This window comes from Acipenser ruthenus, chromosome 52, assembly GCF_902713425.1.
Source record: "Acipenser ruthenus chromosome 52, fAciRut3.2 maternal haplotype, whole genome shotgun sequence".
In the NCBI taxonomy this organism is placed as follows: Eukaryota; Metazoa; Chordata; class Actinopteri; order Acipenseriformes; family Acipenseridae; genus Acipenser; species Acipenser ruthenus.
In genome coordinates, this window is record NC_081240.1 from 4,227,740 (window position 1) to 4,252,841 (window position 25,102).

The 25,102-nt window shown below is 36.4% G+C and overlaps 1 protein-coding gene across 1 annotated transcript; it reads right to left on the reverse strand.

The window, feature by feature from the left end:
• Nucleotides 1-449: 449 nt before the first annotated feature.
• On the reverse strand, nucleotides 450-21,473 carry LOC117965768 (membrane-spanning 4-domains subfamily A member 8-like). Its single transcript, XM_059016132.1, has 7 exons — nucleotides 21,405-21,473; nucleotides 8,306-8,461; nucleotides 4,881-4,991; nucleotides 4,428-4,484; nucleotides 3,756-3,863; nucleotides 1,385-1,503; nucleotides 450-1,121 (listed from the first exon to the last, which is right to left on the reverse strand). Coding segments are annotated over exons 2-7 (552 nt in total). The 5' UTR covers nucleotides 21,405-21,473; the 3' UTR covers nucleotides 450-1,120.
• Between the last annotated feature and the right edge of the window lie 3,629 nt (nucleotides 21,474-25,102).

Here is a 25,102-nt window from a genome sequence, read left to right on the forward strand (position 1 = left end):
TTTAAAGAATGTAAAGAAAGGAATCACATCAAAAACAATACTAGCCAGCAAGATATTTGTAATGTGTGAGTGTGGTAGGGCTGTGACCCTGCACGTGTGATTTTGTATATGTTATGTGTGTGTGTTTATTTTTTGTTTCGTGATAGTGCCCGTCGATGAAGGCTCTACAGTGTGGTAGTTGACCACGACTGGAGTTATGCGTCCCGAACTGAAGGCAAAGTCACAGTCAACCACACGGTAGAGCCTTCATCGAGAGGGCACTATTGCTAGTAGAAAACTATTTTTCACGTTATTTCTGTAAAAATAAAAAAAAAATTAAAACATAGATTTACCTTTAACTTGTAATGATTCGTCAGGTACCCTTCCGCTGAGAAACGTTTTAGGAAAATAGTCCCAACAATGTTGATAAAGAATGACATACATAATTAGAGAAAAAAGAAATAACTTTATTGAATATTTTTTTTTACTTGTCAGAGCTGTTTGTAGTTTATCTGGACAGTGGCAGATATCTGAATGGAGCTTTAATACTGAACTGTTCATGTCTCAGTTTATTGAAAGATGCTGTCTGAGCTCCAGGCGAGCTGACAGTCTGTGATTGGCAGTTTTGGGTCCAGGATTGGTTGCTTTCGTCGGTGCAAAGTATTGATTGGCTGGTTTTGGTGGATAATAAAATACATATGGACCATTTGTGTCTTTGTTTAGTATTTGCTTCCAATGGATGTGAGCTGAGTTTTCAATACAGCAAGAAAAATTAAAAAGTTTGTACTTGCACGGATTGATTATAAATTCTCACACCCAGAGATTTTCATGCAGGTAGGTATATAAGGCTACAAATTATACATCCTGAGGTGTTTTAATAAATTTGCACACTGCTTTATCACTGAATAAAATACAAAACGTGGAAGCAATGTATGTATTTCATATGCACATACATATACACATGTCTTCAAACATTAGAGCATCTACAATCTTGATATATTAAACATGTAAATACATTATTAGGTTACATTAAATCATATCACATATAATAGTTTATTATTATTTGGTTTTCTGTCCAAGATTAAGACAATGCAATTCATATCTCCAAACAAATCCAGTTGAAGAGCCTGTGAAGCAGTGATCTGTAAAATGAATACATGCACACATTAATTCATATTGAGGTGGATACTAATGCTTTATTCTATGGTGTCATTAAATCTCAGTACATATTGTTATTTTTCTTAATTTATGGAATTATATATTTTAGGTTATTGTGGGCAGGGCATGATTCTATTTTCAATGTGCTTCAATTTAATTAACTTTAATCTAAATAGATTGAATCTAAACCATCACAACCTACAGTACAACTGGGAGCCAATAACTGTAATCCTGTATACAAGCTTACCATTCTCTAGTGCTGCTGCCATGCAGAAACCTGTACCCCTGAATAATTAAGGGTAGAGTGATGCATATCTCCAGCACAGTAAAACTGAGAAGAAGGCCTTTAATCCCAGCAGTCATGAACTGTTAAAAACAAACAGATTTGAATGTATTTGCAGTTTCAAAATAAGAGGTTTAGCTCAACAATCAGCACTTGACTGATCCCTCACACTCAGTTCTACACATTGTCCAATAGATGGAGCCAAAGGACCACAAATACGAACAATGGTTTTTAAAATGCAATGCAATTGTCAGAAGGGAAGGTCACACAAATTAGTCTCACTCTCTAACCTGGATAAATGTAACAGATCCTTGTGGGATCCTGAACTAAGGCTGTTTGAAGTGGGCTTCAGCAGCCAGGCCTGTGGCTATAAACCTTCCTCAGCTTCAACTTGTAAACCTTTAAGGTACAAGGACATGTGTGTCCCACTAATAAAAATGCAACGAGGTGCACGAAACAGGCTTAAAATTTACTGACAGGTTGGATCTGATCATCCAAATTGCCAGTTTTCTCGTCGTGATACTTGAGTCACTCTCAAATGCATTTTAATTAGACACCGCTTGAAAAGCAGCTCAATTCCTTGTGTACCTCAAGGGGTTAAAACAAATACATTGATGTGATTAAAAACAGACACAGGACTTGGATTTGAAATCAGACAACATGAAGGACATATGGGTAAGAGAACAGTCCATCACTTTCATAACCCTTTCCATTGTACCTTTAAGCAAGTTTTCACTAGAGGTGTACCCAAAACTGAATGCAGATTCCTGAATGTATTCACTAGAGGTGTGCCCAAAACCGAATGTAGATTCTTGAAACATCAAGAAAATGTGTTTCTTTATGTCAATCTTTAAATACATCCATTGTTAGGGGAGACTACTGGGTAACACTTTACATGAAGTGTCTCTAATTACTGTGTATTTACATAGTAGTTAATTAGTAAATACATGTGTACTTACACATTATTACACTGTTATTACTCATCGTTACAATGTACTTAATGTCTTAATGTAATATACCTATAATCCTAGCTTTAACTCTAAATCTAAACCTAATCCTAGCTATATCCCTAACTCTAACCCTTTTCTGATACAAGTGTGTACTTAGATATAGTGTGCATTGTAACTATGCAAAATAGCATTGTAATAATGTGTAAGTACTTGTTTATTTACTATGTAACTACTATGTAAATACACTGTAAATTAGAGTCACTTGATGTCAAGTATTACTGACTACTTTCTTGGCTGTAGGTAAATATCCTACCGTTGGAATTGTAAAGTCAGTATCAATCAGAACTCGCAAAACAACTGTGGAGAGTGTAGATTGCAGGGAGAATACAGTGCGATGAATTTGGTAAAAGTGTGTGATGGATTTCTTCAATATTTTTAAATGGGATATAGTGCTGACCATTGGTTTAACAGGAGCAATAGATTCATGGAAGACAAATAAACAAGTGTTGAACATAAAAAAAAACGTTTTATTTTGGAGCCTTTTATACCACCAGGTAACCCCCCCCCCAGATTGGATCAGACCTTTATTCTTAGTGGGGGGTGGAGGGGAGGGGGGGGGGCAGTGCTGTAAAATGCTCTAAAAATCCAGCTGTGGTTAATCCAGCAGTATATACATTGATCGAAAACTTTGAGATAATGCCTTATCAGTGAATGAATAGGGTGTAGAAGACATCACCAAGAAAATGAAAGCTAATATAAAAGCAAGTAATACAACCTTGAAAGTGGAAGGGGAGTAGATGAAATAAAGTGGGGTTAGAATTCCCTGCTTAGTTATTTCAAAAGGGAAAACAGTCAAACTGTATGATTAGTTCTAGCGCTTTTTGTTTATTCGTATAATTCATAATTTCACAATATTCAGTCATAATTCGAAAGTAAAACTAAGTTAAGTAGACAGGTGATTCAGCGAGGGCCTTCTTCAGTGTACTCCTATAGAGAGTTTGCATTTAATGCTGTGCTCTACCCCATGAGGACGCCTAAGGATCGGAAATGAAAAGAACGGGAAATAATCACACTGCTTATGACTCAAATTAACAAAAAAATAATAAACACATAAAAGGGTAACACTTTATATGGTGTCTCTAATTACTGTTTATTTACCCTACCCTAACCCTAACCCCCTAAACCCTAACCTAACCCTTTTCTGATACAATTGTGTACTTACTTATATGGTGCACAAAGATTTACACATTAAGTTTATTGTAACTGCGCATAATAACATTGTAATTATGTGTAAGTACACATGTATTTACTATGTAACCACTATGTAAATACACAGTAATTAAAGACACTTCTGTAAAGTGTAACTGAAGAAAGCTTCCACTTACACTTAGCTGATCCTTGCTGTATGAATTCCAAAAGGACAGATCCACAGAATACAAAACTATTCCGATCCCAGCAGAAAGAGAACTTCCTAAGCTCATTTTTAAACAGACCTGAGCAAAAAGACAATAGTATATTACTGTGACATAATTTTATATAGGAAAATCCTACAGCTGACCTGGACCTTTGTAATTGTTAACAGCATACTGATCAGAATATTATCAAGGACTGTTAATATGGATAAGTAGTTAGACAACTAGCAAGTTGTATACCCCCCCCCCCTCGAACTGCAATATATTCCCACTTATCATATCTCATTTTACTTCACAATTCTCAAAACACGTGTGAAACAGACCCCCAGAGATCTTACTCCTGAGGCACTTGTGAAACAAAGGCCACCAGAGGTTTAAGTCAAGGTATTTGTGAAACACAGATCACCAGAGGTTTAAGTCAAGGTATTTGTGAAACACAGACCCCCAGAGGTTTAAGTCCTGAGGCACTTGTGAAACACAGGCCCCCAGATGTTTAAGTCAAGGTATTTGTGAAACACAGTCTCCCAGAGGTTTAAGTCAAGGTACCTGTGAAAAACAGATCCCCAGAAGTTTAACTCCTGAGGCTGTTGTGAATTTGCTTGCTGTGCCACCTGACCCACTATTCATACTTAATAATCCACTTACCCATAACATTTTTGGATACTTTTCTACTGCAGCAGATAGAGATCCACACACCAAAAACTGCCAAAAAAAATTATTTTATATTTTATTATGTATACAAATACACAAATTCAAGTAAAACTTTAGCTCACAAACAAGCATTAATGCAGAATGCAATGGATATTGTCCTGGCTGATTGCATTCTGTAACCTAAAAATGAGCTTTTCAACATAGAAATGTACTGCATATGTACATATGTTTTAAATTATGCTGTATAATAATAATAATAATAATAATAATAATAATAATAATAATAATAATAATAATAATAATAATAAGCGAACACATCATTGAAAAGAAATTGCTCTGCCGAGTATGATCTGTGATAGAAGATATGGACATTTATATATTAAAATTATAAATACATTTGACAGGGATATTATGTAAATATTTAGAAATAAAAAATTATATATTTACCAAGAAACCAGTCAAAAAGGGTAATTTGATAATGATAATAAGTGAAGGGGGAGACATTGCCAGAACGATGCCAAGTCCAATGGTTATCAACCCGATCACGATCTGAGCAGCCTTTAAGAGAAAGAACAAGCAATGCAATGAAGGGATGAAGACAGAGTACCAATGCTGAACCAGAAGGTAACCTGCTCTCCTGAGGGTCCCTGACATTAGAGACGTTCAATAAAACTCACAATAGCATATCATGTGATCCACTGAACCTATATAACTGTTTGAGAGCTGTGTGCAACTATTCCCTCAACACAGAGGCTGCATTGACCAACTGATTAACACTAGAAGGACAGGAGATATACTCATACATAGAAGCCCCACAGCAGTATTTCTGATGGCTGTATTCAAAACACTGTAAATAGTATAACGAAAGGAGAAACAGTCAGATGTAGTTCGTTTTTTTTCATATTGAGTACATCACATTAACATCTGAACAACCGAAGCATATATATATATATATATATATATATATATATATATATATATATATATATATATATATATATATATATATATATATGAACATTTATTTTACAAATCAAAACACGAAAATGTAAATAAATAAACATCTGAACAGACATCGGTTTACAATATACATATTTATAAAACTGAAACTATAGCAATACATTTTTAACTTTTCAACAGCAATCAGTTTATTATCAGATGAGCAAAAGCAACTGAACAACATAAATAAACTTAGAAAAAACATTTTACAGAACATTTTACATTTACAGAAGTGCACAGCACAAGAAGTTAGAATAACAAGTCTAATTTCTTTTTTTTTGACAAAAGGGTATTCCTTTACCTTGAGTCTAAGGCTCAATCAACACAGATAATGCGCCTCTCTACGCCGCATTTCTCCACAGGACACAGCTGTCCAAAGTTTTATTTTTATTGCACTTGCCAACCTGGCATTGGCATCTCTTGCTGCTCGTAGTGGGTTTGCCAGCTTCAGCTGTGGGTACATGCTTGGCAGTCTCCCACTGTACCAAATGCTTCTTGTGAAGTTGCTGTGCTAACTGTAAAAAATATTATCTCCTTGGTAAATTCTTCTCCGTGCATTCTTTGTAAAGTATCCAGGAGTTGATGGCTGCGAGGTCCAATACATTGTAAAACACTTGAACAGACCACCGTCGGGAGCCAGCTTTCACGGAATACTTCCGTGCCATCTGATCCAAAACGTCAACTCCATATTTTTGGTACTCTCCCGCCTAGACTACTGCAACTCCCTCCTGGCTGGCCTCCCTGCGTCCGCCACCCATCCGCTCCAGCTCATCCAGAACTCCGCTGCCTGCCTGGTGTTCTCTCTGCCTCGCTTCTCCCATGCAACTCCACTACTCCGCTCACTCCACTGGCTACCGATCACCGCTCGCATCCAGTTGAAGACTATTGTACTAGCCTAAAGATGCCTTGACCAGACTGCACCCAGCCACCTCCAGACCCTCATCTCTCCCTACACCCCCACTCGACCTCTCCGCTCCACCTGCACTAGAAGACTGGCTCTACCTCCTCTACGCTCCCTTGCTTTCAGAGCCCGCTCCTTCTCCACCCTCGCTCCGCAGTGGTGGAATGACCTTCCTACAGATGTCAGGACTGCCCAGTCCCTGACCACATTCCGGCACCTCCTTAAGACTCACCTCTTCAAACAACACCTGTAGAACTCCTCTGTTTTTCCCCTGGGATGCTTATCACCCTTCCTTAAATGCGCTTTATTTGCTCTTATCTGCCCCCTATTTTACTGCATTTAATCCTGTACTTCAGAGTACTGTAATCTGCCAAGTGTTTAATCTGTAGTATTTTGTATTTAATCATATCCTGATGTAACTATCACTGTTATCTGCAGTATTATTGAATTGTATTTTGTCACACTTGTACTTGCTTGAACCAAAGTCATTGTATTTATCTTGCTCTTAATTGTATTATTACTTGTACTGTAACACTTGAAATGTATTTGCTTACAATTGTAAGTCACCCTGGATAAGGGGGCATCTGCTAAGAAATAAATAAATAATAATAATAATTTTGTTGCATTATCTATGGTATTTATTTTCACTAGTCCCTATGCTAACTGACTGACCAAAGCAGCGCAGCTGGCAAGCAGGCGACAGCCTTCAAAAGGCTGATTGAAAACAATAGACTGTCAGTCATTCACTCAGGAAGAGAGTAGAGACTAATCTGATTACAGTTAAACACATTGCAGACTGGTAAATAAAAATAATAAAGTAGAATACCGTTCTGTATAATCACAATATAATTGTTTTCTGTGTGGCCGTCAATGTGACTGCTCCCGGGGCTTTTAGGTATAATGTAATATATCTCCTTTATTTTTGCACTCCTGCGTTTCATGCTTTGTGAGAATATTTAATACATACGGACAGAAAGGTACACGAACGCACAGCCCCATATGTGTTACACAACTGGAGAAAATTACATTTTAAAACCAAAAACCGCCAAAATGACTGCCGCAGGGCTTCTAGTGTTAAATAATACCCTTTTATTATTTAAATATCAGTTATTGCTTTAAAGGAATCAGGGTTCCATAGATCAGAACCATGCTGAACTCCCTCTAAACCCAGTCAAGAGTTACATAGATCAGAACCGTGCTGAACACTCCCTCTAAATCCAGTGTTAAAGGTTCTCCCTTTAGCAATGCGGTAGGGCCTCTTTAGTGAAATGCATCAAAGCTTGTATTATAAACTGTTTAGTGGTCAAAGTTTGCCACATAACATGCTAACTGAGTATTGTAAAGATGCTGGTTGTATATATTATTTTCAAATAGTTAATACTGAATCCTAGCAATGCATTTATTAAGTAGATATCTGCAGAAGAGCACATGTTCCTTTTGGCATTACAGTCAGAAAGGTTTTTGTGAATTTATCACAGTACCACAACTGTCAAACAACTTAAAGAATTGATAGGGAAAAAAACAATACTGGGTAATACTTTAGAAGAAGTTGGTCTTTCTCTTTGTAAACGTGTTCTCATTATACTAATGGATAATTTATTATCCCTTTTGCTTCAGAATATTAACTAACATTAAATACCATCATCTTGCTGTTTTTAATTTGGAGACTTCGCCACCCATGACCCAAAAATAATGGGTAACTCTTTACAATAAGTGTCTCTAATTACTGTGTATTTACATAGTGGTAATATAGTAAAAGTATATGTACTTACACATAATTACAATGTTTAAAGTGTAACTCTTTTTGCACAATATAGGTACAGTAAGTATACAGTTGTATCAGAAAAGGGTTAGGTTTAGGGTTATATCATGCAAAAGTAAATTTTATCTATGCATAATAACATTGTAATTATGTGTAAGTACTAACATAACAAATAACGTAAACCATATTTAAAAACAGTGGGTATCTTACACCCAGGGCTGTTGGCTCCACCTTGAGAAATTTCCCCAATGTTGCTGGTTTCTTGGGAATCAAACAAGCTGGTTCATATCGTTGCAGTATGTTCTCAGAATCTTCTTCATCCTGGGTATCAATATCGATGCTGCTGTCCACGAAACTTGCCATCATCTGAAAAAAAAGCTGTTTTATTCTATTGTAATTTCATGAGCTCTCTGTTAATTCAGGGATCATGAAAAGTGAGGTGCATTGTTTTTACTCGTCTCATTATAGAAATCCACTTTGCTCAGTCCCGTTGCTGGTGACTATATTAAATTTGACAAACATTCAAAACTGTCAAATGATTGAATAATATGTGTTAAACAACAAACCAATTCACCCCTTGAGTTATTTATACAGCTTACAGTGTTACAAAATACCCTGCAAAGTATACAAGAAATGAAATGCGTTACCTTTGCTGTGTTGTCCTTATCACAGAATTATACTTTTAAACATATTGCTGACTCTTTTTATATTGTCTGTGACAAAGTGGTTTGCAGTGTACAGGTGCAGGAGTGATGCGTGCGTAATTAACAGACAGAGATTTGTAATCCAGTTGGAAAGTGGTTTCTTTTTATTTTATAAATTCCAGGTCTGGTGACCAAATAAAGATCCCCGGCAATACACAACAATGTGTAATGCACGGGGCAAATAAACACGGGTATGCAGTCCCAAATAATAAACACATGTATCCTTCCCACAATGTACTAACACAGACACCAGTCCTGGCTGCATGCTGTAGTGCTCATGGTGGGTGATACAAGTTTATACGTGACAAAAGTGCAGTGCTGTTCTGGGTTTTGTGCTGGTCCTTGGCGACAGCTCCGGAATGTGTTAGCTGTCTAATAATAGCAAACAAGAACAATTATAGACAAAACAACCAAACACTCACGATACTTTTATCACTGGTTTCACACGGTCCTTCCGGGTTATATCTCTTAACCAAAGCGAAGGAACAGATTGCGTCTCTCCATCCCCTTTTTATGCCGTCACACATGACCCCTTGGTAAATGAGTGCAGCCGCCCCTCCAATCTGCGACTGCCACATCGTTTCCCTTCCGGGTCGATGAGTTAATGTGACGGAGTTCCGTCCCTTTCTAGCTGGCCAACTTCCTTTGAACCCTGGGAATAACGTGTCTGGCCAACTCATCCAAGGTACTCTGTTCTCTCTACTTAGTGCCATCGCAAGTCGGGAGGGAGATTTACCACCAAGAATCACTGTATTTCTGTCACATGTCCATATCACAGAATTATACTTTTAAGACTTTGCGGTCCTATGTCGGACCTGGTCCGACATTGCAATTATTCCTATCCGGTCCAATGTCGGACCCTGTCTGACATCATCAAAAAGACGCAAAAAACGGGTTTCTAGTCGTTTTTTCTCTGGAAAAAGCTGAGAAAACCATTCAATGGCTGAGTGGAAGCGACAGGAGCCGAGACAAAGAAAAAAATAAAATAAAATAAAGGACGTATCTCATGAATAGTCATACTTGCCCCCGGCATCAGATAACGGCGGCCATAAGGAAACAAGCTGGCTGTAACTGCATCAGCGCTCAGAGAATATCACAGACATTTACAGAGCTTTTTTGAGATGTTATAGTAATAAAATAATGATTTGGATCGCATTATTGAGGCATTTGGTGATAAAACAAGTGATCAGGAGATGATTGATCGGTATCTACGACTATTATTATTATTATTATTATTATTATTATTATTATTATTATTATTATTATTATTATTATTATTATTATTTATTTTTTAGCATATATGAAAGCTATAGCGAATGAAAGGGTGGAGCGGGACTGGAGATGCCTAGTGAGTGCTTTTTTGATATGCAGGGCCTTTTAAACCCGTTTGACTGTGAAAAAAAATACTTTTAAACAACGCGTCTAAAATTAACTGCGTGTGTGAAAATAAATTGTACCGGACGCGCCTGACGGGCACTTAATAAATGGACTGCAAAGGGTTAAACATACTGCTGTCCCTTTTTATATTGTCTATATCACAGAACTATACTTTTAAACATATTGCTGACACATTATGGGCTCGATTTTGGAAATGTTTTTCATTTTCGGTGGAAACAGCAACATATGCAGAATTTTTCCACCTGTTAATCCATTAAAAAATACCCTCCTATTTTCTCTGTTTTATCCACTGGCAGATCGCATTTCATGCATCATTTTCTGTGGTTCTCAGGAGCTTTAAATGAGTAAGTAATGACCATTGAAGCGGTGCAATCCGCCAAAGAAAAATGCTTCTGGTTCAAATGTTATACAAGCACAATCGAAACATGCCCCAAAACAGCAGGGTAAAAAAATCAAAACGCAAATGCAAACATATATATTTTATTAGTTCATTTTTGTAGTATTATTTTTCTTATTATTTGTGTTTGTAAACTGTTAAAATAATCTGTGAAATTGCAGGACAATGCAACAGTGTAATCTTAACAGAATGTTTGTAGTAAATGTAAATGGTCACATATATAATATACTGGCAAATGTACTGACATTTACCAATGACAATGTGTGTGTGCATTATATACAAATGAGCATTGCTGTTCATTACTCTGGCAGCCAGAAGCAATGTCGCAATCCACATTAACAATTACAAAACAGTTACAGTATTTTAATCAAATGAAGGGTGCAAATATGTCAGGTAGCAATATTTGTCTACATTTAAAATATTTAGGTTGTTAACTGTGCAATATTTAAAATTAAAAGTGTGATCGTAAAGCAGCTGCTTTCACTCATTCCTGTCAAAATTACATCTTGTTCAAGTAATGGTTATTTATTTAGATGCACCAAGAACCAAAAAGTTATGTTTCAACTTTTCTACTAAATACAAATAAAATATGTAGGAAGACTGTATACACATATTTGCATTTCACATACTGTGTCTGATAGAGCATCTGAAACATTTATTTATAGGTTCTATATGCTCACCCGTGGATGTGCATCAGTAACTTTATAGGCAAACAAACAAACAAGCATGCATATTAAAATGATTTGAATGAATTCCTCTCTCTCTCTTTCTCATATTTGTCTGAAAAGGCTCCTCATATGATAATGATTTATGACATTTTTAATAACTGTTCTATACAAACTTCTAACACACGTACACTGTCATTCTGGACACTCTAGATGCAGTGCTTAATTTGTACAGAAAGAGGTTCCGGGGCGAAGGCATTAACAATATTACCGTTCCTAAAAACCATATTGTATGTACTAGTGTTAGAGGTTTAAAACAGTGGTGCGCAAAGTGGGGGGGCATGGAGAGTCAGTAAGGGGGGAACGACTGAGAGTAAAGGGCAGTTCTGTAATTTAGTTTTTTTAAAGGATAGAACATTTTAAATAAATTATAAAGGTTATAACGACAATAAAAAGAAGGATGCCACATGGCAAGAAACAGCAGAACAAAATACGCGATTTACATGAAATTGTTAAGTTCTAATGTTTTAATATGTGTGTGTGTGTGTGGGGTGGGGGGCAACAAAATGTATGCTAAAAAGGGGGGGGTAGCATTTAAAATGTTTGTGCACCACTGGTTTACAATCACGTATTCTACACCATCTAAAAATACAATAAACCACACCCTCCAGGGTTACGGTAAGTAACCTAACGTTCACTTCCAATTCGAAGATGACCACCAACCAATACTTTTGAGAAAGTATACCAGCGCCGTCGAAAGGGAGCATGAGCGGACAGCATACGAGGGATGCCTCGCTACTGCCAACCGGTGTTGGTGGTGCGCGCGTGCACCCTCAAGGACCCTTGTGCTTAATGAAGGCATAGAAGGATCTACCACATTGATTCGGTAGAACCTGGTGATTGTATGCGGAGTAGCAAAGCTAGCTGCAGTACAAATATCAGTCAATGATGCACCTCGAAAGAGCACCCATGACTTGACCACCCCTCTGGTAGAATGCGTGGCCACCCTCCCGGCCTCATTATACACAGTCGATACTGTGTCCACAATCCAGTGGCCCAGTCGCTGCTTCGAGATGGCTTGCCCCAGGGTCCTTTCAACATAGGAAAAGAAAAGTTGGTCAGACTGACGCAGCACTTCCGTCCAATACATATAACCTGTCAGTACCCTCACTCGGCAGAGAGAATTTAACGATAGCCTGTTTCCATTATCCCAAATGCGCATAAAGGGGCAGCAGTGTGGAGTAGTGGTTAGGGCTCTGGACTCTTGACCGGAGGGTCGTCGGTTCAATCCCAGGTGGGGGACACTGCTGCTGTACCCTTGAGCAAGGTACTTTACCCAGATTGCTCCAGTAAAAACCCAGCTGTATAAATGGGTAATTGTATGTAAAAATAATGTGTAAAAAATAATGTAATTAAATGCAAAAAATAATGTGATATCTTGTAACAATTATAAGTCGCCCTGGATAAGGGCGTCTGCTAAGAAATAAATAATAATAATAATAAAGGAACTATGCACTCACTGACCCGCTTAGCAGAGGTAATGGCCAATAAAAAGGCACAAAGAAATGAAAGAAGTTATTTACAAACCGCTAACCAAGATCATGCAACAGTCTCTTGACACAGGGGTTGTACCGACAGACTGGAAAATTGCAAACGTAATACCGATCCACAAAAAGGGAGACAAAACCGAACCAGGTAACTACAGACCAATAAGCCTGACTTCTATTATATGTAAACTTATGGAAACTATAATAAGATCTAAAATGGAAAATTACCTATATTGTAACAATATCCTGGGAGACAGTCAGTATGGTTTTAGGAAAGGGAGATCGTGTCTAACTAACCTACTTGACTTTTTTCAAGATGCAACATTGACAATGGATAATTGCAAAGCATACAACATGGTTCATTTAGATTTCCAGAAAGCTTTTGACAAAGTCCTGCATAAAAGATTAATTCTCAAACTGAACGCAGTAGGGATTCAAGTAAATGCATGCACATGGATTAGGGAGTGGTTAACATGTAGTAAACAGAAAGTACTGATTAGAGGAGAAACCTCAGAATGGAGCGATTTAACCAGTGGTGTACCACAGGGATCAGTATTAGGTCCTCTGCTATTCCTAATCTACATTCATGATTTAGATTCTGGTATAGTAAGCAAACTTGTTAAATTTGCAGACGACACAAAAATAGGAAAGAGTGCAAAGAAGAGCAACCAAAGGCATGTCGTATGCAGACAGGCTAAAAGAATTGAATCTATTCAGTCTTGAACAAAGAAGACTACGCGGCGATCTGATTCAAACATTCAAAATCCTAAAAGGTATAGACAATGTCAACCCGGGGGACTTCTTTGACTTGAAAAAAGAAACAAGGACCAGGGGTCACACATGGAGATTAGATAAAGGGGCATTCATAACAGAAAATAGGAGGCACTTTTTTACACAGAGAATTGTGAAAGTTTGGAACCAACTCCCCAGTAATGTTGTTGAAGCTGACACCCGGGGATCCTTCAAGAAGCTGCTTGATTAGATTCTGGAATCAGTAAGCTACTAACAACCAAACGAGCAAGATGGGCTGAATGGCCTCTCGTTTGTAAACTTTCTTATGTTCTTATGTTCTTATGTAGCCAGCCACCTGGTCAGCGTGCAGCATGCACCAGGGGAGACACACAGGCCAAAGCTTGATCAGACGAGAGCTCAGTTAGTTGAGAAAAGAACAGAAGGAAGAACACACTTTTTTTTTGAAGGCCCAACGCACCGAGGTGGGCGGGCTGAAGCAGCCAGGGAGGTCTATTCGACAGCGGGCCAGGCTACAGCAGAACTCCAGGAGCGGGATAATCCGTAGTATAGCGAGGGCCAATATAACAAGGGGTGGGTGTAGTAGTAAGCCTAGCTATATGTAAAATGAAATGGTAGTGGAATTCCTTTGACTGAAATTTTGAGAAATGCAAGAAATATTTAAATTCCATTATAAGTGGTTATAAACAATAGTAAAAACAAAACCATGGCAAAAGTGTATAATAACTTGTGACAGAGATAAAATTATTCTTGGTGTTAGACCTCCCCCTGACCTGTGAGGGCGCTGTGTAAAGGGAACAGAGTACCTTGGACTAGTTGGCCAAACAATCTATTCCTAGGGTTCGGTGGAAGTCGGCCATCTAGAAAGGGGGCGGAGCTACGGTACACTAAACCATTGACCCGGAAGGTTAATGGCGTGGCATCTGTGGAGAGGAGGAGATGTGCTAGTTAACCAAGGGGTCAAGGTCAACGGTATAAATAGGGGATGTAGCTATGCAATCTGTTCCTTGCAATTGATATTGTTATGATATTGACCAAATTGGACCCGAGTAAAGTAACCATGAGTGTTTTTTTGTTTGTTTGTCAGTGTGTCTAAGGTCTACTGTTTGTCTTGTTTGTTAGACTAGATGGCTAACACTGTCGCCCATGGCCAGCACAAAACCTGGACAACAAAAGCACTAACTGTTTGTCACAAATAATTGTACCTTCACCGCCCACACTGCAGCACTCACTGGGAGAGGTGACCGTGTTTGTGTGTGGTGTTCTGGACTGTATTATTATTTACGGGACTGCACCCCTCCATATTCCTAAGCAATACACATCGCTGCTGTGTTGCCAGTTCTCTTGTTTGTTTTCTGTTTGGTCATCAGACCCCTGGATTTAAAATAAACAGAACCCATTTTCACCCATACTCTGTTGTTTGTCTCTTCATTACTGGATTACTACACTGCACCTGCACGTACCACTTACCACATAACTGTATTGCAAAAACAATGCAACCCCATACAATTGGTGAGACAGACATAAAGACAGACAGACCGAGAGACACACAGGCATAGAAATACAAACAGACCTGTAAAGACAGACAGACTATATCCGTTATAAGCGATTATAAACAATAGCGCAAAAAAACAATGACAAAAGTGTGTAATAATACTCTTATTTCTATTTCTATATTCATATTATTGAATTATTCTATAATTGTTAATAGCATAATTAATAACATGTTTATAGATTGTTTATAATCACTATATCAGATCCCTAAACTAAAGTGTTACCAACATTTCTTAGTTGTTACCAATTCTGTGACTGCTGAAAGAAGTGTTTCTTCATATGACAGACACATTTTCACAGAGCAACGTCAATCCACGAAGGAAGACCAGCTTAACCAGCTGATAATGCTTAATTTTAACAGCAAAATATATAATGCACAATATTATGGGCTCCTTACGAAACAACCTTTTTTACATTATATATTCAAAGAACAAAACTACAAAAATAATAAAACACACAGCTTTACATAATGTTACATAATCTATCAAATGCCAGATCATTTTCCCCTTCTGTTGACAAATTACATATTTGTGCCTGGTGAGATTCAGATCAAAGAAATATAATCATTTTTTTTTAAACAAATGATTTGCGCAAAAGTGTACTGGTAAATTTGAACCTATAAATAATTCTCTGAAATAATGTTGAAAAAAAACTTTTAAAATCCTTTATTACGCATTCACAGGGATGTGAGGGTTAAATAAATGTCAGTAGCCAGCATTTTGTATATTAATCTGCTAATAAGTACTTTGTAGTACTAGGATGAGTAATTCAAATGGTTAAAGTAATGGGATGATTGCTTAATGATTGCTCAGTACGTGGTTTACTGTGGAGGCTATATCGACATCGAGTTGCTAGAGGACTAAATTACAGGTTAAAAAACATGTAAAAAACACAAAGCCCTGACTCTGAACAATGGGTTCACACACAATGACAGGCTACATTGTAAATAAGACAGTGAAAACTTCTTCATAAAAAACAACAATATGATATGAATGAAGTCGTTTTACACAGCCTGTACTGTTTTAAAAAAAAAAATACACTATAACTATCATGAAAATGGGACATCCTGAATTTTGAGGGGGGCATATTGGGTGCCTGAAAAAGTTAAGGGGGGCACGGTAGTGATCTGAAGTGCTGTCACTCCTTACTGGTGGATAGACTATTGACCATTCTGAAGCAGGTGAAAGCAAACTGGTGGAAGTTTAAATTTTCCACCACTTTGATCTTTGGAAAATAAGCATGGATTCTTAGATTATGTAGTCCGCCATCAAGAAAGCGTCAGAATAACTAATTCTGGAAAATAGAAAATCGGTTGGAAAAATGATGGCATAAAGCATTATCCTCCAGCGGATCTCCTTTGAAAATAACACCCTATGAGCCATAAATCAACTGGGTAATACATTTCTCAACATTTACTGTGGAGTGTTCACCAGGAGAAAGAAATCTCTTTCAGGATCGCATTGTATCCAGATCACACTCCCCCCTGCAACATGCTGCTTTTCTGTTCCCACAATACTGCACACCACTCATTTGAATCAGAGCACCAGCACTGATGCAGGAGGGAGCGTGACCGGGATACACTGCAATGCTCCTGAATACTTGTTGAAAAAATGTAGTTTATTTATCTATGATGTGTGAATAATAAAATATAAACAACACAGGATTCTATAATACTTTAAAATATTTCAAATTCATTCAAAATGCCATTGTCAAATTAGCAATTAATACCCCATACTGCATTTTATATTACAATCAGCAATTACATATTCAATGTGTTGATGTTTATATTTTTTATATCTCTTAATAACTGATGACTTTTTTTTAGATCTGAAAATAAAATCATTATTATATAGTAAGTGTAGTGGAGACCTGCTGTAACTGGACTCTTCTTTGGAACAACAGATTGTACTAACTTGTGTATTAATTGTTTATAGCAATTTGCAATTTCTTGCAACAACTCGTCCTTATCTGCAGATTGACAGTTACTACGAAAACAGATAATTTATCTTCTTGACTTGATTTTAAACCTCAGCTACTGAAACATGCTCTTTTAACAATGCTGCCATATAATTAACAGCATTTTCTTTATTAAAACCAATTAACCTGTTAATACACAGATTAGTTATAACATGTTAATGAACTTGTTTTCAACATGTCTAGACTATCTTCCAGCTTTTGGTTTCTTCATCTTTCTATACTATTTTCAGGCACTAACAGTTACTTGTGCTCTTGTCCTAATTTCTATAAATTAATATTGATAAATATTTCTAGTCAAAAAGTTACTATCTTCAACAAATTTTATATATATATACATACAGTGTGAGTGTTTCTGCTGGAGATGACATAATAAATGGTTCTTTCTGAAAGCCTTCACCGCATCGTACAGTAAACATTTCAGTAACACTTTAGTTTAGGGATCCGTTATAAGTGGTTATAAACAATAGCAAAAAAAAAAAGTGGCAAAAGTGTACAATAACTGTATTGTAAAAGCAGCCCTAAATAATTGGTGAAACTGAAATATAAACAGACAGGCATAGCAAGGCAATCAGATCTGAAAAGAGAGGCAGACAGACTATATCCGTTAAAAACGATTATAAACAATAGCAAAATGTATAATAATAGTCTTAGTATTTCCAATCATGTTCTATCATTGCTAATGACATAATTAATACCATGTTTATAGATTGTTTATTATCACTTGTATCGGATCCCTAAAGTGTTACCTTAACTGACAACAATTCCAAAACAGAATTTTCTACATGTCCCCCAGTAGTGTGATAATGTATACCTCAGTACTGTAAGAGCTGGTTTATAGATAGTAATAAATCATTTTCAATGGTACAATATAAATCTGTTTGAAGAATTTGGTAACATTAAGTGTATCTACTGACCGTGTGTTTACATGGTAGTTACTTAATAAATACATGTGTACTTACACACAATTACAATATTATTATGCATAGCTACAATGTACAATTGTGTATTTACATATATTGTGAAAAATATGTACATGTTAAGTACATTATAACTATGCAGAATAACACTTTAAGGACACATATATATTACTATGCAACTGCAATGCAAATACACAGGAATTAGAGAGATTTAATTTAAAGTGTTACCAAGATATTTTCTATTTTCCATGTTAAGTAAAAATGCAAAAAAAAGTTTCAGAAGTGCACTACCAGATTTAATCAAGATTTAATAAATACCACTGCCTGAAAGATAATCGGTCATTTAAATAAATAATTATGCAATAATTTGTAGCATAAAATGCTATGGAAAGCACCCGTGTCTTAAAGACTTTGAGAGAATATTTGTGATGATACATTGAAAACTGTCACTCATTACAAACTATTTAACATAATTTGACAATGAAGATATTTTTACAATTTAAATCATTGTTTCTGAATACATGTATTTAACGTTTTAATATTCATAACACATATTGAAACACTGAAAGAAACTAATTACATTATTAAACAAATGCCTGAAAACTTATTTTCAAAACATTTGCCAAATCATCTTTCTTTTTTTTTCTTTTAGTAATTTTGCCTAGTGTACAGTGGAGTGTTTTATAATTACTGTTTTCTGTGCTCAACTTACTTGAAGTATGTTATGGATGTAAAAATGTAAAATGTAAAAATAGAATCAATTACATGAAACTGTTGAGCTATTATAGTGTACGGTATTTTAATAAATAAACCTCGATCAGGTCTTAGGAGAAAAGATCTGTTTCTTTTGAGGAGCTTAAAGGTAAGGCTTCTATAAATGCGTTATAAAGGGTGTTACACACAGTAATATATGGGTATTATTAAACAGGCTGCAGCAAAACATATAACTAGAAAAACTGCAATACTGTAACACAAGCTGTTCATTAAAACATATTAAATTATGTAATGAAGTGATCTCTTATAGGCACTGACATCCTTGATAACCTGTGTTGTTCAATTAAAAACAAAACAAAACAACCAAAAACAAACATTAATGAAGAATGTTTTTTTTAAAGATGACTGAAGGAGGGTAATTGAGTAGCAGAATGAAAAGTATCAGATGGTTCTGTGTTTGGTCATTCTCTATTTTATTCTTTGGTGTAATTCGGGGTTAATTTGTACCGGATCACACGGATCCCAGATCCGGTACCTTTTTGTCTCAAAGCTGAGAATTATATAGTTTGCAAACGATAAACCTATACCTATACGATAATAATCATAACACATATTTAAAATCAGTCGTATGTTATTTTTTGAATATACAATATTCTTCTATGCAGACAGTGATAAAAACTGTATTTTTGGCCACATGAGATCCTTTTTGTCTGAAAGGTGAGAATTATATAGTTTGCAAATGATGAACCATATTTAAAACAGAGCTCTATATACATAACATGCAATAAAGCAAAGTTTTCCTGTTCCATGAATTGAATAGCAAAAGTGTCCTGTAACGATATATTTTAGGATGCGATGTCTATTATTAAACTACTAGTTTTTTTTACACCCAAATGTCAAAACAACAAAAAAAACTAGCATTCCTGTTCTTCAAATTCGCCGGCCCGACACTGGTATTGTTCAAACAATAAGACACGAAACCCCGATCCACAAGCAGATGAGAACTGCAAAGTTGATGGGCAGAGCTCTCCATAGAAGAATTGCCAGACTCCTGCTTCAATCTGCTCAATCGAAATCACGCATCGTACAGGTGGAAGATCATTTCTGAAAATATACTAGACTAACCTTGGAGATGCTAAACAAAAATGAAATATTTATGCACAGTGGTTTATAGATATATAGAATACTGTTAAAAAAATAATTCAAGATCATTATTTTCTTTCAATTACATTGATGCATTTCTGAGCCTTCCTGCGTAATACAATACAAAACAATAGAACATTATTTTTATTAGCGCCCTTCACGCCAAGGTACCCCAGAGTGCTGTACAAAGTTAAAAACAAAATAAAACAGTGCATGTATACAATACATTCCAGTTATAACCAAGCACATTAAAAAAAGTATGTTTTCAATTTAGGTTTAAAAGAATCCAGTGTTTCAGGCTGCCTAATGGTAACCAGAATAGAGTTCCACAACCGAGGAGCACAACAGCAAAAAGCTCTGTTTTAGAGGACTTATTGGAACAATTAAAAGTTCTGCATTTTCTGATCTCATAGAACGACTAGAAACATACATAATTAATAGTTCTTGGAGATAGGATGGTCCTAATCCATGAAGGGTCTTAGAAGTTATTACAGCAACTTTAAAATCAATTTGGTAGCTCACTGGTAACCACTGTAAGGACATAAGCACTGGAGTAATGTGTTGAGAACGACCAGTATGAGAAAGCAGCCTGGCAGCTACCCCCTATGACCATTAGAAAACCCCTGGCTTAGGTGGTTTTCTTTTTGAAAGGGTATGATCCAGGAGTGCAAGAAAGAATTCAAATCTGAAATCTTAAAATTACAACAACCCTTTATAAAGATGTTACATTGAGGCTTAGTACTACAGCTGTGGTCAAAAGCATTGCAGCACTTACAATTTTAGAATTGGGACATAATTAAATATATATATATATGATCAGAATTTTGATATTTTATTTAAAATCATGTTATCAAAAAAGTACAAAACGAGAAGTCGCAAAAGTCTGCAGAAAGCCATAATATAGTAATTTTTGTCAGTTTTCCGCTAAGTATATTTGAACATTACAAAGCGATATGTAATTCAATATGTTAACGTAACATTATACAGCAGGTTTCTTTCGATTTTGTGAAGCAAAATTAGTTAATTGTACAGGGTGATGCTAAAACTTTGGCCATAGCTGTACATATAATCCCCCACGTTATGGCATGCCATTCATTTTCAACTAGACACAATGCAATTAATGTACCTTCTATTTTATTGTACAGTTTTACTGTTTGAACTTCATCATTGAAATTAATGATGGCTAGTGTTGAGCATCTTAAAAAGCGGTAACCGAGGGATGTGAAGGGTAAACAGTACTGATCAGACCCAGTGGACACTGGACCCTGAGTGTTGATTTGTTCTGATTACTAATCAGAATCTGTAATACAGTAAATACATGCCTTGCCTGGTCTTCATGGTCTCTAAGTTGTACGGTACTGTACTGTACTATATAGCTGTGGCCAAAGGTTTTGCCTCACCCCATATAATTAACACATGTTGCTTCATAAAGTTGAATGAAACCTGCTGAATAATGTTACATTAACATATTGAATTACAAACTGCTTTGTAGTTTTCTATATACTTAATGAAAAACTGAAACTTGAAAAAACAGAACACTTACCGGTTAGAAATGATATTCACAGGATCACTTCTTTTCTGTATCACAGCATACTGAACCTGCAAACCAGAATCTATCAAACAATGGTACAGCAAACAGTAGGGCTGTGTGTAAAGAGGGAGGCTGGAGCTTCTAAACCACAAGACATCACCTCAATACAGTACTTCAGTATGTCAGATACAAGTAAACAACTACTTTGAAATTGAACATCCTTAAATCTGTTAATCATTTTGAAATTTAATAAAAGTTACCTTTTTTCTGTTTGTTGTATTAATACATTGCAAAACAAAATACATTTAAACTATCCATAAAAGCAAACACAATTCAACAGGGCACCTAACTCGGTGGTATAACGTTTCACTGTTCTTTTGTAATATTAATGCCCTAGACACATTCACAGAGTACAATATACAATATAGTGAAGATTTATAAAACTCCTTCCGAGAAGCGATGTACCTCATAAAAATGTCTTTAAACTTGATTTTAAAATATATGTGCTGGTCCCTTATATATTATGATTTCCATTAATAGGGAAAATGAGTAGCAGAATTTATACCCTACTGGGGTTTAGAGTGGAAGGATTTTGGTGGGTCAGTGATCAGAGTTAAAACATAAGAACATTTATGAATGAAAGGAGGTCAGTCGACCCATCTAAGCTCATCCAGTTCCTAGTAGCTAATTGATCTCAAACACGTTGTTAAGTTATCTTAAAGGATCCAAAAGATTTTGCCTCAGTGACTAGGTAGCCCATTCCGTACTCTCCCACTCTCTGTGTGAAGAAGTGTCTCCTTCTCTCTGTCCTCAGTCTATTTCAGCTTCATCTCTAGCTGTCCTCTGGTCAGTGGCCGGGTTTCCATGGAAAAAAGAAAATCAGTCTCACCTTTTTCTCACGCTATTTTGGTAGTGCCTTTCGGGTAGCGTGGGTTTCCATGTAGTTTTCATTTAGCCAGAGAAATTCTCCTTCCAAAAGAAAATAACCTAATTCATATTAAAATACAGGAGGGTGTATTTAAATGTTTCTGTCTGAGTTCCAATTTGTCCTTATAGGACTACAGTTTTATTAAACTGGCATTCCGTAAAGTTATTAGTTTGTGTTGAAGCACCGCAACTTATACCCCCCCCCCCCCCCCCCCCCCGCCCCCCCAAAAAAAACATTCCATAAGAAAGCATTGTGTACTGTGTGTACTATACTTGCTAAACATTTTTTGACTCCATATATATTTACTTTATACCTATTATACACCTAATATAATAATAATATTAATAATAATAATATGCTCTACATATCATTATTGTGCCTGTATAACTCCCCACCTCCCCTTTCTTCATACATATAGAGAATGGACGGCCCTTGAAGAGGTGTGTGGACAGCACTCCCAGGTGAATCTACAGTGGCTCTCAAAAGTATTCACCCCCCAGTTTCTGAGGACAGCCTGTTCTAGACAGATTCACAGTTGTGCCATATTCTCTCCATGTCTTAATAATGGACTTTACTGTGCTCCGGGGGATATTCAATGCCTTGGAAATGTTCTTATATCCTACCCCTGATTGGTGCTTTTGAAGAACCTTATTCCGGATTTGCTTTGAATGTTCCTTCGTCTTCATGATGTAGTTTTTGTTAGGAAATGTACTAACCAACTATGGGACCTCCCAGAGACAGGTGTATTTAACCTGAAATCATGTGAAATACCTTAATTGCACACAGGTGGACTCCATTCAACTAATTATGTGACTTCTAAAGACAATTGGTTGCACCAGAGCTTATTTAGGTGTGTCATAGCAAAGGGGGTGAATACTTATGCAATAAATTATTTTCTGTTTTATATTTGTAATTAATTTAGAACAATTTGTAGATTTTATTTTTCACTTTGACATCATGGAATTTTCTTATGTTGATCAGTGGCAAAAACTCCTAATTAAATCAATTTTGATTCCATGTTGTAACACAATAAAGTGTGGATAAGTCCAAGAGGGGTGAATACTTTTGAGAGCCACTGTACTCCCCCTCATAACCAGGGATATTACCCAGCTCTCACTGTACACGCTGTGTGCTGTCACGGCAGTACACTGAGACACAGATACATCTGTCATCCAAGCAACTACCAGCTACTATCCAGACAATTCAATGTAACTATCTAACCAGGAGACTGCAATGATAGGGTAATGACAGCTTCAATTTGCTGGCAATTTGATCGTCAAGGTGGTCACTAACTAAGGGGTCTAAGGTCGCATACCGGTAGCTTGGTTTAAATCCTCCTGACTCCATGATGGCTCCTCTCTCAAACCACACCAGATCTCCAAAATAAATCCAAACTGTTTTGCAGCTGCATAGAGCCCAGCTGCCCCCCTCTCAGCTCTGTCTGTAATGACATTTAAACACCAATTTGTGACCAGATTGTGTAACTGACCTGCAGTGTTTATTTTCTCAAAACCCCATGTATATGAGAACATGGTCTTTTAAAAAGCAGGCATTGCATGTGTTAAAATCAATTATATATTAAAAAAGATCTTACCAATTATAAAATCAATAGATTTCAAAGAAATAACCTGGAAGCAGTGCTTGTGTGTTAGAGATGTGTTTTTAATATATTCACAATAAGCCCCTGCACTTTGCAGGTAGATACTCTTATTCTCAAACAGCATGAAACAGCAACAAGTACTTTTTTTTTCCCACCACAGAACAGAGGCCTGAGCAGACTGCATTGAGGAGTGTGTCAGGGTAACAATATCACATTGATGCAGCTGCACATTGAATACATGTACACAGTGTGGTCACAGCAGTGTGCTGCAGAGTGAGAATATAATGGTGTTCTATCAGTATGTGGTTCCTAGCAGCACTGCCTCAGCCCTGCAGCAATCTAAGAGTCACATTAACCACTAATGAGCTACAGCACTGAGAATGTGCACAGTGTGGTCACAGCGGTGTGCTTCAGAGCATCGTGTCACACTCAGGAGACGTCACTGTGAGGCTCTCTGCTCTCATGGTCAGTTAACCAAACTGTGAGGCAGGGCATATTTTAGGCCTTGCGGTTTCACAAGAAATATGCAAACCCCCTTGTGTACAAAAACCACATCAAGAATCAACACAAATAGCGTTTTGTCTCAGGAATTAGCTGCACAGTTGGTTTTATTTTTTATATATTTACTTTTAACTGAATGTAGATGTATGTTTTTGTTGTAGTTTATTCATAACTTTAAACAATAAAAATATATTCAGTAGTAACACAAAGAAACTTAATAACAAACACATGATATATATGTCATGAAAAAGTCTATGTAAAGTTGTAAATGCCATACATGACATAAAAAAGTTATAATTACAGATAATTCAAACCTTGTGGATTTAATCCTTGTGAACTACTGTACATTGAGAAAGACAGTACAGTATTAATGTTAAACACTCAATCCAAAAATAGTCCTTAGTGATAGTGCGTGTCCTTCTAAAAATACATTTTAAACAAGCAGTATCTTGAAGCAATTGTAAATCACCCTGGATAAGGGCGTCTGCTAAGAAATAAATAAATAAATAAATAAATAATAATAGTAATAATAATAATAATAATAATAATAATAATAATAATAATAATAAGCAGTTCTACAAAAAAAATCCAGCAGACAGAGGCTTTTAGCATAAAGTTTTAATAATGTCACAATGGACTGAATTTTAAATGTGAACTATCCCTGTTAGTACTGTTATCTAT

Bases quoted from the DNA above. Each gene is read 5' to 3' on its own strand.
- LOC117965768 (XM_059016132.1), bottom strand. From the start codon at position 8,461: ATGATGGCAAGTTTCGTGGACAGCAGCATCGATATTGATACCCAGGAT. The intron at 4,485-4,880 runs GTAAATATATAA...TTTTTTTGGCAG, and splicing joins CCTTTTTGACTGGTTTCTTG to TTTTTGGTGTGTGGATCTCT. The intron at 3,864-4,427 runs GTAAGTGGATTA...CTTTTTGCTCAG, and splicing joins AGTATCCAAAAATGTTATGG to GTCTGTTTAAAAATGAGCTT.